This window comes from Eptatretus burgeri, chromosome 5 (assembly GCF_056783735.1).
Source record: "Eptatretus burgeri isolate ZD-2024b chromosome 5, Ebu_testis_v1, whole genome shotgun sequence".
NCBI lineage: Eukaryota > Metazoa > Chordata > Myxini > Myxiniformes > Myxinidae > Eptatretus > Eptatretus burgeri.
In genome coordinates, this window is record NC_140965.1 from 42,288,530 (window position 1) to 42,303,307 (window position 14,778).

The 14,778-nt window shown below is 47.2% G+C and overlaps 1 protein-coding gene across 2 annotated transcripts in view; it reads left to right on the top strand.

Annotated features, from left to right (window-relative positions):
- The window catches only part of LOC147026314 (uncharacterized), an 89,946-nt gene that overhangs the window by 18,263 nt on the left and 56,905 nt on the right, over positions 1–14,778 (top strand). The window contains exon 4 of one of the 2 annotated variants that reach the window (XM_085881593.1): positions 13,398–13,523. The exons of the other annotated variant lie outside the window; for it this stretch is intronic. Within the exon in view, the coding sequence (XP_085737719.1) occupies positions 13,398–13,523 (126 nt within the window). The remainder of the gene's footprint in view (positions 1–13,397; positions 13,524–14,778) is intronic. 2 annotated transcript variants of the gene reach the window in all.

Genomic DNA, 14,778 nt, shown 5'->3' on the forward strand with positions numbered 1-14,778 from the left:
TTTGGGGAGAACACTAGTTCCTTTATCTATGGACAAAGGTCATATTGCTGTGAGAAGTTCTCATTACCTGTGCCACTAAAGGTGGATGGAGGTTATGTTTTCACCCCTGTCTGTTTGTCTGTGAGCAGGATATCTCAAAAATTTATGGACGGATTCAGATGAAATTTGATGGACCAGTTGGGTGTGTGACAAGGACGAAGTGATTCGATTTTCGTGAAGATCCGGTCTGGATAGGAGAATTTCTTTTATTTTTAAGTGGTTCTTCACCATTGAGGAATACAGCCAAAACAAGAGGGGGGGCACTCGGTAGAGTGCAAAACCTCCGCCGCCAATGCTGCTGGGTCACTTAAGTGAACCTGATATCCTATTCATTGTAGGTCAAAACGGATCAGACTCTACTGAACCACGATTGAATAAACTAAACTCGATCGACACGCATGTAGAAATGCCAAAAAAAAAAAATCGAATTTTTTTTTTTTTAAAGGTGCAAAATTTCTGGATTCTTTTTCTCTAACAATTTTTTTGGGGGGGGGGGTTGGAAATCACTTAAAACATGTAGAAATGCAAAAAAAAAAAATCAAATATTTTTCAAATAAAATCGAAACTTTTGCAAAAAAGTTGCAAAATTGTTTTTTTTTTTTTCTCTAACAATTTTTTTGGGGAGGGGGGGTTGGAAATCACTTAAAACATGTAGAAATGCAAAAACTAAAATTTAAATATTTTCTCAAAATGGCTGCCATAGCGGCCATATTGGACTTTGGACCATCCAAAATCTCATGGCATGATCCTTGGACCATACCTAATCCCCCCACCAAGTTTCGTCAAAATCCGTCCAGGAGTTTTTCCGTAATACTGTTCACAAACAAACAAACAAACAGACAGACAGACAGGGGTGAAACCAGTAAGCATAAGCTGTGTAAGCACAGGTTAACAGTAAGTAAAACAGTAAGCACAGGTTAACAATATACTGCATAGCATAATATCTCAAAATGTTATGGACAGATTTGGCCAAAATTTGGTGGATGATTTGGGTAGGTGATAAGGACAAGCCAGTTAGATTTTGGTTAAGGTTTGGGTGCAGATGAAGTCTATCGGTGGGATACAAAATGTATACTGTTGAGCCTGGTGGAGGTATGTGCTCCACAGAATGCTGTTCCAGTTTATACTAAAAAATGACTTGGCATGACAGGGGAATTCCACTTTATCACTGGCTTTGGAGGACAGCTATGATAAATGCTTTGCCCAGCAGAGGTCAAAGTTGATGTTAGAGGTTCAAACACTAGAGGTTCCTCATGGTTAGTCGAGGAAATAAGTAAGTAAGTTTGCTTGATGACTCTTTTGGAGAAACTGGTTGAGATTGTGAGATTCGGCTGGATTGCAAGACCTCAAAGTGTTAGACCAGTATTAGATCCTTTCCAGGTCAGTGGAGAGGGAAGCTGTTGTTGCCAACCAGTCAGTGGAGAGTAGAATCATACTACATCATATTGTCGAGTCATCTGCAAAGTGGAAAGGGGTTTCCATAAAATTGGAGAAGCCATGTAAACAAGCAACAGGAATTGGCCCAAGATGCTCCCTTGAGGCACTGCCGACAAAAATGGGAGAGCAGATGAGGGGATTCTTTTGAGAGCAACAAGCTAACAATATGATTCGAGGAAGACAGCAAACTAGGAAAGAAGACGACCTTGTATTCCACAGACAGAAAGCTTAGCAAGCAGCTCAAGGAAGCAGGCTATAATAACCTCTTGCTTGAGATTCAGGGCCTCCATCTATTGTGGAGACTTGCATTGGAAGAAAACAGGGCTTCCAATTGTTAACAACAAACACTGAAAGAACTAGAGTTCATTGAACACAAGGAACACACTGAAAGAACACAAAGAAACTAGACATGGGAGGAGGCCATTCGGCCCATCATGCCTGCGCCACATCAACACCAGACCAATTTCATCTGTCTGAACGATGCAATTTAATTGGGGAAATGAGGGGAGGAATGTGGATGAGACATTGTGGCACGCCCAGGGATATTCCAAGGGTGTCAAATTAAAATGGGGGGAAAAAAAAAATATATATATATATATATATACATATATATATATATATATACATATATATATGTATATGTATATATATATATATATATATATATATATATATATATATATATATATATATATATATATATATATATATATATATATGAGTACCAGTATACTGGGCCGGTGTATACCCCGGTTAAAATAGGTGTACCATATCCCTGTGTCGTAAGAGGTGACCAGGGTTGTGTCAGGAAGGGCATCCGGCGTAAAACATGTGCCAAATCACTATGCGGATCATAATGGATGATCCGCTGTGGCGACCCCTAACGGGAGCAGCCGAAAGAAGAAGAAGACACATATATATATATATATATATATATATATATATATATATATATATATATATATATATATATATATATATATATATATATATATATATATATATATTGTTGTGGTTACCAAATTCGCAAACCACCATTCAGGTCCCTTAGGTGAGGTATCTCGGTAAGTACATGTGTAGTTAGGTCCAAACCCGTTGTCTAGTGGGAATACATGTCATTTATGCGTGCTGCGACTCTTCAGGATAGCCGTTTTTCTTTTACTATCTTTATTTTGGACCAACCGCCATGATTACAACCACAACCACCGCTTCACCACAACCGCCACGACCTTCACGTCACACCTCGCAACCGTAGCATCGCCACCGTTCTTGCCCCGCTGTGGGTACCGGTGTTGGACTCGTGCAGGGCGCGCGTCGAACAGCGTGTACAAAATCACGGATTTTGTGCTTCAAAAACGGATCAAAAACGACACACGCCCACTTTTTGCCGTCCAATCGGTGAGCGAGGGGCGATTTGGCCCCGCCTCCAGGACGATCGATATATGCAAATTTGTGGATCAAAAAGCCTTCACGCCCACCTTTTCTCGGGCCAATGGGGAGCGAGGTGAAAGGTCAAAGGGAGGGGGTCAAAGGCGAAGCTACGGGGGGGATAAAAGGACCGTGTTCGTCAGTCGAGAGGAGAGAGTCCAAAGAAGAGTCGGTCGGAGAGTCAAGGAGAGGCGAAGAGTCGGAGAGTCCAGAGGCGGAGAGTAGGAGAGTCGGAAGCAGAGGGTCAAGACTTCGCGGGCGGTGGAGCTGCTCGTCGTGTGCGTTGGAGTCGGAACGGAGGGGACGAGCTGTGGAAAGGCGGCGACACCAGACGAGGGGGTGCTCGCGTCGTGCAGGAAGCTGCACCCGAGGGAGGCCGACAGCGCGACCTGGCCGAGGTGGAGACGCTCGTCGCACATAATAAAGATCCTCTATACCCCGAGCATCAGCAACCCCCTCCTGTTTCCCCCCGCGCTGAGATAGTGCGACCAAGGGGGCCCCTTTCCCACCCCCTGCCAGACACTGTCCGCGAGGCCCGCGGGGTTGGGGCGCCATCGCCGCTCCGAGTCTCATCACCAGACGGGTAGGCGCGACCCGGTCTCGGCCTCAGGCCCGCCTCATCCTTGAGGGTATTTCTTTTCCTTGGTTTTGGGTATGTGTTGTCGGCGCCGTCTGTGAAGTAGAATTCTATAAGTGTTGCCGTGTGCTCGGTAGTCGGTATTAGCTCTGCATTGTGTTTTCGCTTTTATATTTGCTTTTTGTGTAAATTGAATTGTGTTTTTCTTTTCTGTGTGCTTTTGGTGGAATTGAATATCTGTGCTTCCCGTGTGCCGCGAATAAATGTGCTTTATTATTGAACTGTTTCCCGCTTCGCTTCGTCATTTCTCCCATTGAATCCTCATCTTGCTTCACGTAAAGGGTTGGTAGTGGGCTGAATACGCCCGATAATTAATCGAACCGTCGAGGTCGACGATAACACCGCTCGGTTATTCTGATAGTACGGAACGGGTCGCTTAAGTGGCCCGTGTCCGAAGTCGACCTGCGGCGAGGTGCGATCGCCCGGTCTACCCTCCGCGTGGGTACTTAGGTAGGTCGAATTTGGCGAGCAACACTATCCCACGCGGGGGCTGGTTGGCTCGATCGCGGTGAGACCGAAAGGTCCACCCGTGACTGGTTCCCGGCGTTAGTCCGAGAGGGTCACGACTGGATTGTCCGTCCGGTGGGCGACGTGCCGCGATTCGAGTTACGTGGCCGTCAGCACGCCGGCGGGCGCGAAATACCGCAACACTGGTGTCAGGTCGTGCGATACAAATTCATCGCCCTCCTCGCGGCACTGGTATCGGAGAAAGGAAAACGGGCTCTCCTGTCTCCAATTAAATTCACGGGAATCGGTCCAGGGGTGAGAGAAGCGACCCCCGATTCCCTCCAAATTACGAGCGAGTTAAATTAACCCTTCACGAGAAGCAAGATGGCGTTTCAAGGCGAGCGGGAGCCGGGGGTATTAGAAATGTATATGTGTAATAATGTAGAGTCCATGGTCCAGGATGGAATCCCCGTGCAGGAAATGTTGATTGTGCAGGAACACGGACTCGCCCAACTGAACCCAGGGCCCGAGGTGGGTGCGGCAGCGGCCGCGGTGTATGACACCTCCCCCCCCCTCTCCACCAAGACCCTTCCCCAACCCCTGCCGAAACGGCTCACTCAAGCGCACCCGACATAGCCCAGCTATGCGCCATGCTGGCGGCAATGAACGAAAAGATGGATACAAATACAAACGAAATGAAAGGCATGAACGAAAAGATAGATACAAATACAAATGAAATGAAAAACGAAATGAACAAGCAAATAAACGGAATGGAAGCAAACATGAAGGAAGAAATGAAAAAGTTCCGGGGTGAGACGCAGAACATGGGCCGATGCCTGCAGGCGGGCATGAAGGCCGTGACAAAGGAAATAATAGTTGAGACAAGGGAGGTAAAGGGTGAAGAGTTGGCAGAGACACGGGAGATAGAAAAAATAGAGGAAAGACTACACGAGGAAGACGGGGTAAGTGACGCACACACACACACAGAGGTAGTGGAGGATAATGGGGGTGAGCTGGCGGACTGGGTGGAGACCCAGTGTGAGCACCTGGATGGCCTCCTCCAGGAACGAGGGGAGGGAGTATGCCCCCTTGAGGCGAGTCACGACCAGGTGAGTTCGGTCGTGCTTTGCGAGGTTGAGGGGACGAGTGCTGTGGACGGGTGCACGGAGAGCTTGGGGGGTATAGAGGCCCCGGAGACCCTTGTGGGGACACGAATCCCCAGTGTGGTTGTCCCTGTGTGTGTGGTGCAAGGCGTGAGTGCGTCCCCGTGTGTGGAAGCGACCCCGTGTGTGAGTGGTGTGGTGGCGATGGTGCCGGAATATGTGCTTCCCAGCACGCCGTGTGTGGATGAGGCACCGTGTGTGGAAGAGGCCGTGGGTGTGAGTGAAACGGCCTGTATGAGTGAGGCACCGCGGGTGAGTGCCCCCGCGTGTGTGGATGAGGCACGATGTGTGGATGAGACACCGCGGTTGAGTGCCCCCGCGTGTGTGGATGAGGCACCGTGTATGAGTGTCGCCGTGTGTGTGAGTGAGGCACCGCGGGTGTGTGCCGCCGTGTGTGTGAGTGAGGCACCGCGTGTGGATGAGGCACCGCGGGTGAGTGCCCCCGCGTGTGTGGATGAGGCACGGAGTGCGGGTGAGGCACCGCGGGTGAGTGCCCCCGCACGCGTGAGTGAACGGCCGTGTGCAAGGTCGCTGTGTGCAAGGGAGACCGTGTGTGTGAGAGAGCGGTATGTAAGGGAGATGTCGGTTGGCATGCGGGAGCACGCAGCCGCGTCTCCCGGTGTGAATGTGATGGAGTGGACTGTGTGCGTCGTAACACGCAGGTGTGCGTGGGTCGAATGGCGACGACGGCGACAGAGGAGAGAAAGCCGAGTAGCGGCTGTAGTTGTTTCGGGGACCGTGCCGGGTTCACCCAGCAGTGAGCACGCGGTTCGTGCTGTGCAACGCACGAGACCGCCACGTGCTCGCTTGCGAGAGTGAAGTCCCGGTCCGGAAACGCACGCGGTGGATTTGCCGATCCCGCGGACGGACAAAGTTTAGGCAGGTAAATGGATTTGGACCGGACGGGTTCTCCACGCGATCGTGTGTGTTAAGCTCCAACGGGCAAAGCACATGTGTTCGCGTGGGGAACCCCTCGAGACGTGGGGCTTGTTTTTTTTATGCGCACGGTGACGTCATGGCTGCACGTGGGGTTGGAATCCGGCAGGAGGGGTATCTCTGCCGGATGGTCCCGTCCAAGGAGGGACGAGGAACACGTGCAGCTGCATGACGTCACGGGCAGGTGTAAAGTGCGCGAGCTCTGAGTTGCCGCGCAGGTGCTGCGCATAAAAAAAAAAAAACAAGCCTCACTTTCGGGTGCACAGGATTCCTGGACAAGGGGTGGAAGACCCCCTTGACCGGGGCACAGGATGGAAACTAGTTAGACCGACTTCATGGGGCAGGGGTTAGTCCTCATGGAGTCCGTGGAATGGATTAGTTAGAGGGATTGTAGCCAGATTTAGGTTGGGAAAGTTATTTTGGGACATTTAGAAGACAGTGACAGACAGTGAATGTGTAGAGTTGACGTAGCTTAGCTACGTCGGTTAAATGGAACGTGCTGTAGTTTAAGGGACGACGTGGGAGCACGAGTTAGTTAGGGGATGCAGTTAGAAGGATGGCAGAGTTCAGCGGTGTGTGTGTTGAAGAGTTGGTGGGTTGTGAGGTGAGTACGTGTACATGTTGAGTGAGTGAGGCCAGCGGGTCTGTGTGTATGGAGCGAATGGGGAATGCATGGTGCGATGAGTGATTGGGGGGAGGAGTGACTCCCACCCAAGGGACCCGGGGTCAGACTAAAGTGAGCTAGCTGGGTTAGTCAAATTGAAAAATGGAGGTCGTTTTGTTGTTGGTGGGAAAGTAGGCTCGAGACCCATTTGGAGGGGTGCAGGAGCCCTGTTGACGGGCTTGGGAGCGTGGCTGCGAAAGGTGAGTATCGCTGAGTGGGTACCCCGGGCACCAGGCTAGTCGGCCGCGGTAGGCCATGGGCCCATGGGGGGCCGGGATAGAGTAGTGGGCACGGGTGCGCCTGCTTGGTGCGGGGGCCCGGGGCGCCATTAGCCGCGTGGGCAGTGTTGTGGGCACGGGTGACCCTCGGAAAGGGGCCCGGGAGGCCGGCCTGCCACGTGTGCGTTTCAGGGGAGGTGCCATGGGGGGCACTCCCCGGTGTTAGGGAGCTGGTAGGCTCGGAGGCAGTGTAGTGCCCGGGGGTGCCATAGCGGGAGAATCGGCAGAGGGTCGTGCCTGCCAAAGGGAGCCACGTGTCCCAGCCAGGAGACCGTGTGAGGGCATAGAGAGAAAATTGGGGGGCGAGGCCCGAAATTGTGAGGACACCAACACAGGCGACGGGAATCTGGGTTGTTAGAACCAATAGTTTAAGCGAGAGGCGCTTGTTGAAAGCCCCGGGGTAGTTTAACAGTTAAATGGTTAGGGTAGATTAGGAGATGTACCCCTCTGCACCATCCATCCCCTCGCTGTCGTTGTGGGCCGCTGGACCCACTTTGGTTATAGATCGCCGAACTCTGGGGAGGCCATTCTGAGGCTTCGTTGGGCCTCGACACAGGACGTTAGCTCTCCCTTGTTCCCCTCTGGGAAGGGAACGTAGGGGTTGGGAGTAGGCTAGGTGACAGAATAGGTTAGCCGAACAAGGACGATAAAGGGGGTTAGGGGACGATTTATAGAGGGGAAGTAAACATAAAAGTAAAAATAAAAAAATAAATAAGTTGGGGCTAAATTGGGGTTTGGACAAATTAAGGGAGTGGGTATGTACAGTGACAGGCAAAGGCGATAGGTGGGAGGGAGACAGGTAGGTAGGTCCGAGCCCGCCTTCCAAGTGGCCAGCACCACCGCACTCCCTCCACCAACCTCCATTGAACGGCAAAGGCTGGCCAACTTCATCGGCTGGCCGTGTTTTGCTTCAAGGCGGAGGCCGGCCAACTTCATCGGCAGCTGTGTGCTGCAAGGCCTGTGCCGGCCAGTTCATCTGCTGGCTGTTTTTCTTCGAGGCCTGTGCCGGCCTGGTTCTGCGGGCTGTGTTTGCCTGCAGCGGCCTTCTTCTGCGGGCTGTGTTTGCCTGCACCTTTTCCATGCCATGCCCACTGCCCATGTTCACCAGCCCCGTTCAATTTTTGCTTTGCCCCCCCTGTTCATTGCCATGTGCGCCAGGATCAAGGCAACAGTTTGCAAGCTGCAAGAACTGCCCTGTTGGCAGCTACAACACGGGCCTGCAGTGGCGGCCCGTGCACCGTGTTTGTGTCCATGCATCCATTCGTTGTGTTCATTGCGTGTGCCACTTGAGCTGGCACGGAGACTACGTTTGTGCGGCCCATGCACCGTTGTGGTTCACTGCATTCAGTTCAAACCGTTCATGCATCCATTCGTTGTGTTCATTGCGTGTGCCACTTGAGCTGGCACGGAGACTACGTTTGTGCGGCCCATGCACCGTTGTGGTTCACTGCGTTCAGTTCAAAAGGGAAGGCCTTGGACTGCGTGTGAGCAGCCAGCCACGTTCCCTGTCACCTGCATTGTTTGAGCCAGAGACTGCATGTGGGCAGCCTGGCTCCCTGCTAACTGCTTTTCTTTGCAGAGTTCAATGATCCTGGGCCATGGTTTAGTGTAAAATTTGTAAGTTAAGGTTAAGATGTACTGTAAATATGAGTGCGCCCCCGGCATGTATGTCTTAGCGCCGGCAATTTTATTTAAGTCGTCCGTGTGAGTGAGTTTGTTTAGGTAGTTACGCAGCCCTCAGGTTATTTATTTTGGGGACACGAATACCATGAATGTCGCACTCAGGGATCCGTAGGTAAAATGTACTAGGGGAAAACTACACATGATGGCACACGAAAATTTGACGACTCGGGACGAGTCTGTAAAAAGGAGGGGGTAGTGTTGTGGTTACCAAATTCGCAAACCACCATTCAGGTCCCTTAGGTGAGGTATCTCGGTAAGTACATGTGTAGTTAGGTCCAAACCCGTTGTCTAGTGGGAATACATGTCATTTATGCGTGCTGCGACTCTTCAGGATAGCCGTTTTTCTTTTACTATCTTTATTTTGGACCAACCGCCATGATTACAACCACAACCACCGCTTCACCACAACCGCCACGACCTTCACGTCACACCTCGCAACCGTAGCATCGCCACCGTTCTTGCCCCGCTGTGGGTACCGGTGTTGGACTCGTGCAGGGCGCGCGTCGAACAGCGTGTACAAAATCACGGATTTTGTGCTTCAAAAACGGATCAAAAACGACACACGCCCACTTTTTGCCGTCCAATCGGTGAGCGAGGGGCGATTTGGCCCCGCCTCCAGGACGATCGATATATGCAAATTTGTGGATCAAAAAGCCTTCACGCCCACTTTTTCTCGGGCCAATGGGGAGCGAGGTGAAAGGTCAAAGGGAGGGGGTCAAAGGCGAAGCTACGGGGGGGATAAAAGGACCGTGTTCGTCAGTCGAGAGGAGAGAGTCCAAAGAAGAGTCGGTCGGAGAGTCAAGGAGAGGCGAAGAGTCGGAGAGTCCAGAGGCGGAGAGTAGGAGAGTCGGAAGCAGAGGGTCAAGACTTCGCGGGCGGTGGAGCTGCTCGTCGTGTGCGTTGGAGTCGGAACGGAGGGGACGAGCTGTGGAAAGGCGGCGACACCAGACGAGGGGGTGCTCGCGTCGTGCAGGAAGCTGCACCCGAGGGAGGCCGACAGCGCGACCTGGCCGAGGTGGAGACGCTCGTCGCACATAATAAAGATCCTCTATACCCCGAGCATCAGCAACCCCCTCCTGTTTCCCCCCGCGCTGAGATAGTGCGACCAAGGGGGCCCCTTTCCCACCCCCTGCCAGACACTGTCCGCGAGGCCCGCGGGGTTGGGGCGCCATCGCCGCTCCGCGTCTCATCACCAGACGGGTAGGCGCGACCCGGTCTCGGCCTCAGGCCCGCCTCATCCTTGAGGGTATTTCTTTTCCTTGGTTTTGGGTATGTGTTGTCGGCGCCGTCTGTGAAGTAGAATTGTATAAGTGTTGCCGTGTGCTCGGTAGTCGGTATTAGCTCTGCATTGTGTTTTCGCTTTTATATTTGCTTTTTGTGTAAATTGAATTGTGTTTTTCTTTTCTGTGTGCTTTTGGTGGAATTGAATATGTGTGCTTCCCGTGTGCCGCGAATAAATGTGCTTTATTATTGAACTGTTTCCCGCTTCGCTTCGTCATTTCTCCCATTGAATCCTCATCTTGCTTCACGTAAAGGGTTGGTAGTGGGCTGAATACGCCCGATAATTAATCGAACCGTCGAGGTCGACGATAACACCGCTCGGTTATTCTGATAGTACGGAACGGGTTGCTTAAGTGGCCCGTGTCCGAAGTCGACCTGCGGCGAGGTGCGATCGCCCGGTCTACCCTCCGCGTGGGTACTTAGGTAGGTCGAATTTGGCGAGCAACCCTATCCCACGCGGGGGCTGGTTGGCTCGATCGCGGTGAGACCGAAAGGTCCACCCGTGACTGGTTCCCAGCGTTAGTCCGAGAGGGTCACGACTGGATTGTCCGTCCGGTGGGCGACGTGCCGCGATTCGAGTTACGTGGCCGTCAGCACGCCGGCGGGCGCGAAAACCGCAACAATATATATATATATATATATATATATATATATATATATATATATATATATATATATATATATATATATATATATATATATATATATATATATATATATATATATATATATTTTTAGATTATTTACAGAAAAAAGAAAAAAGTTTTTGTGGTTTTTTTTTTTCAGTGGGGGTGGGGATGGAGGTTCTTAGTTCTTAGGTGAGTGACATTGGTTCTTGGGTGAGTGACATCGGTTGAAAAACACACACCAGTAACCACACACCACCCCTTGACGACACCCCCACAGACACGACAATCTGCATAGATGCGCACAATCACCCATCCAAACTCGAGCTACATAAAAGTCCTGCCAACATCCCTATACCCCTCTATCTCCAATACTTCCACGAACCTATCTAATTCTAATTTAAACTTGTCTACTGTTTCTGCTGCCACTACCTTTCTAGGTAGACCATTCCATGCATTAACTACTCTCTGAGTAAAAGACCCATGCCTTACTACCATCTTAACTCTCCTCTTCTTTACTCTCAGGCTATGGCCCCTGGTTCTATCACTGCCTACTCTGTTGAATAATTATTCTGCACTTATTTTGTCAGTACCCTTCATGATCTGAAACATCTCTATCATATCACCTCGTAACCGCATCCTATCTCGTGTATAAAGCTCCGTCTCCTTCAGCTGCTCCTCATCATTGAGGCTGGGGCCGGAAATCAATCTTGTGGCCCTGTGCTGAACCCTCTCTCTAGCAGCTATGTCCTTTTAAGTTGTGGTGACCAAAACTGTACACAATATTATAGATGGTGTCTCACGAAGTGATCCAATATATACTTCAATTTTAATAAAGTAATGATATCAAGGATTGTTTTGAAAAATCCGGAAGTTTAGCGCTAGGCTTGTAGCAAGGTATTATGTACACATTTAGGACACGGGGGACCAAAAAATGAAAGTAATTGTATGATTAAGTTTTGCATATCATTTGTTAGCCAACATCATGGGGATTCAGGATCTATTTGGGCGGAGCTTAATTCTTCCTCTTTCGATTGCTCTGACAGGGTCAAAGTTGGTTATCAATTATCTGTATCAAGGAACCACTCATATCATTGTAAAATTGGTCTGATGGCTTAGATATGTATTATACACTAATTGGAAACCACATATATGGAGAATATTTGGTTTACCTGATATTCGTCCTTGAGCAAAGAGGTCAAGGTCATATGAAATTAACAAATTGATCACTGTTCATTCAGGTCATAAATATATATATATGCACATAAACTTAACCATGGAAATACATGCTGTGATGAACCAAACGAACATCTTAGGATTAAAAGTGCAGATTTCTTTAAAATGATACATACTTGCTAACGACCTTTGATGTTCTATATACTGAACACAAACTGGCCTTTGGTATTGATTTTTATATCATAGGGTATCTTGGTAAACTTATTCTATGGTTATAAAATCAAGCTTATAGCTACCAGTAATTTTGTAGCAGCTTGGTAAATGTAATTTGTTACGTACTTCCTAACATTTTTGACCCAATCGTGGAAGTGAACCTAAAAACTGGTATGTAGTAATGATCCATGTTGAAACTTGCCATTTTAAATCATCACTTTATGCAGAAGTAAATTGCGATTTAAGATGTTCTATCAGATGCATTTCAAATTTCTGGAATAAGATTTTGTAAGCTTCACTATGACTGGGGGAAATTTTGCAAAATCTGAGATTTTACACATTTGAAGGTGCCAAGATATGCAGAAGGTCATAAGAAATGTACTGTTTCGAGGAATTGTTCTATTCTTATGTATAATGATATACAGGGGGCTGCAAAAGTAGGTTTCCAGTAATGAAAAACAAAATGTGCGCACAAAACGTTTTTTATTGATTATACAAGCATATCAATAATAACATACTAATAATAAACATATTAATCCCTCAAATCCGGTAGAATTCTAGTATTAAATGAATCCGAGCACCACTATTATAATACTGGTAATACTGGTATAATCCTTACTGTATACCTACTTTTGCAGCCCCCTGTATATCAAACAAAAAATGCATTTTTAACCATTTTGGAGAACATAAACAATCATACATGTAACCCATTTCTAAAAAATGAGCTATAAAAATGGAAAAAATAGCCTGTGTTTGGATAAAAAACATGCTTTGTAAGCAACTATATCCGTAGGACCCATAGCAACGTATACATTTTCTGAAAGCACAGACACTTGGGCATTATATAACATTAAGATTGTTTATCTTATTTAAAACTGGGTTCAGTTTCTAAGCTTTCTCCTCATTTAGGACCACAGTGTACACAATACCATGCTACAAGCCGCGACTGAAGCACTCATACATCACCCGTATGTCCTTATACAGTGTAATAAAATGACGTTGAGTGAGTAGATATGATATTTGGTACAAAAGTGTTTTTAAACAGGCCCAATAAGGATGCGTAGACAATGTATTCACTTTCAATTGTCTGTAATTTCAGTTTTATATAAATTTTGCTCTTTTATGAACCATTTTTTTCTATCCTGAAAATAAAGTTTCCTGCTGTTTCTCTCAAATCAAAATATTTTCATCTCAAAATTAGCAACATCGTTTTTTTTCTTCCAAAATTACCATTCCTGCAACATTTATATAAAACCCTCCTTGTGACCACTTCTTGCATTAAGTTTGAAAAGGTTCATATTATCTTGCCTCAGAACTTGGTAACCTGCTTGACAGGAGTAAAGTGCTTTAGGCCGATTGTAACTGTAGATCCTGATTGCATACACACAGCACGTGAGGAAGCAGCATTTACCATCTCCAAATAAGCCACCTAACCTTCCTGCACCACCGCCTTTCACTGCAAGAACGAGGGCAAAAAGAGTGCTGGCACAGCTGAGTCACGACAATGCCCCTCAGGTAAGCAAAGCACAAAATGTGACATTCAAATTAAGATCCCTTTTTGTAACTTGGTAAAGTATTTTCTCAGCCGAACCAGGATAATCATAAAGTTTACCACATCCAATAACTAGAGCATTCACAGAATACCTTACCCCACATAGTCTTGAGAAAAAGGACGTGGGCAGGTCTTTGAGCGGCAAATTTGATTGGTCGAGATGATGTGAAATTCCGTAATATTTTGTCCAAGCAATGTTAAACGAAAGGTTTTTGAAAGTGTCAATAAGGCAATTTGTGTTCCACAGTGTTCAAGTAAATAATCAACCAATCAATTGAAATGAAATAGATATTTTAAAGGTTGTAAAAAAAACATTTTGGAAGTTTACCGCCATTTATTTTTTAAGTGTGTTTTACACGACATTATTTAACACATCACATTAGTTCTTTGTGCCTGTTGTTTGTGTCCTTTATGACATCCTTAAGAACAGTAACCTTCCTGTTTGGAATGATTTTCAATTTTGTTTGACTGTCAGACAGGCAGACAGAGAAATATTATCTCACTCGTCCATGGATGATCGGGACAAATTCAGAGCCAAAGTATTGCTAAACTACAGGTTTGTGTTCCGAATCATGTTTCCATTCGTGTTCAAAATATAAAATATTCAATTGAAATTAAGTTCATCGATCATAAACTGACGTTTGTGGACAGACAGACAGACAGACAAAGTGAATGAATTGCTGAACACCACATGTTTTCATCGCACTTGTGGGGTAATTACAATAAGATTGTATAAGGGGGAGTCAAAAAAAGTTTTTCCATTTAAAATAAGCTTCAAAGCCAAAACAAGACTTCCTTTCTCAATGGCATCAGGAAAAGAGGAAACTCACCCCCATTTGTATAATATGTGTGTCACTGGATGGAAACTGCAATGAAAAGGATTTACATCTGAGCCTAGTTTCACTGCTGCAGGAACATTACATCATGGTTAGGAGAAAAATAATTGCCATGCCTCCTGCTCCCCCACCCACCACCCAAACCTTTACACACCTCCATCATCCCCTGATTAAAATTGTATCCAAAATTTCTGTCAACGTGACTTTTTAACTAAGATGATCAGCTTTTGTATTCCACAATTATGATAAAAGCTTCATATTTGTCATGAAGTCTTTTACAGATACATAGTTTTGTGGTCATTATTTTGTAATGACGAAGACGCATGACATGAATAACAACAAAAACAAACATTTTTGGCTTATAATTTTCCTTGTATCCTTT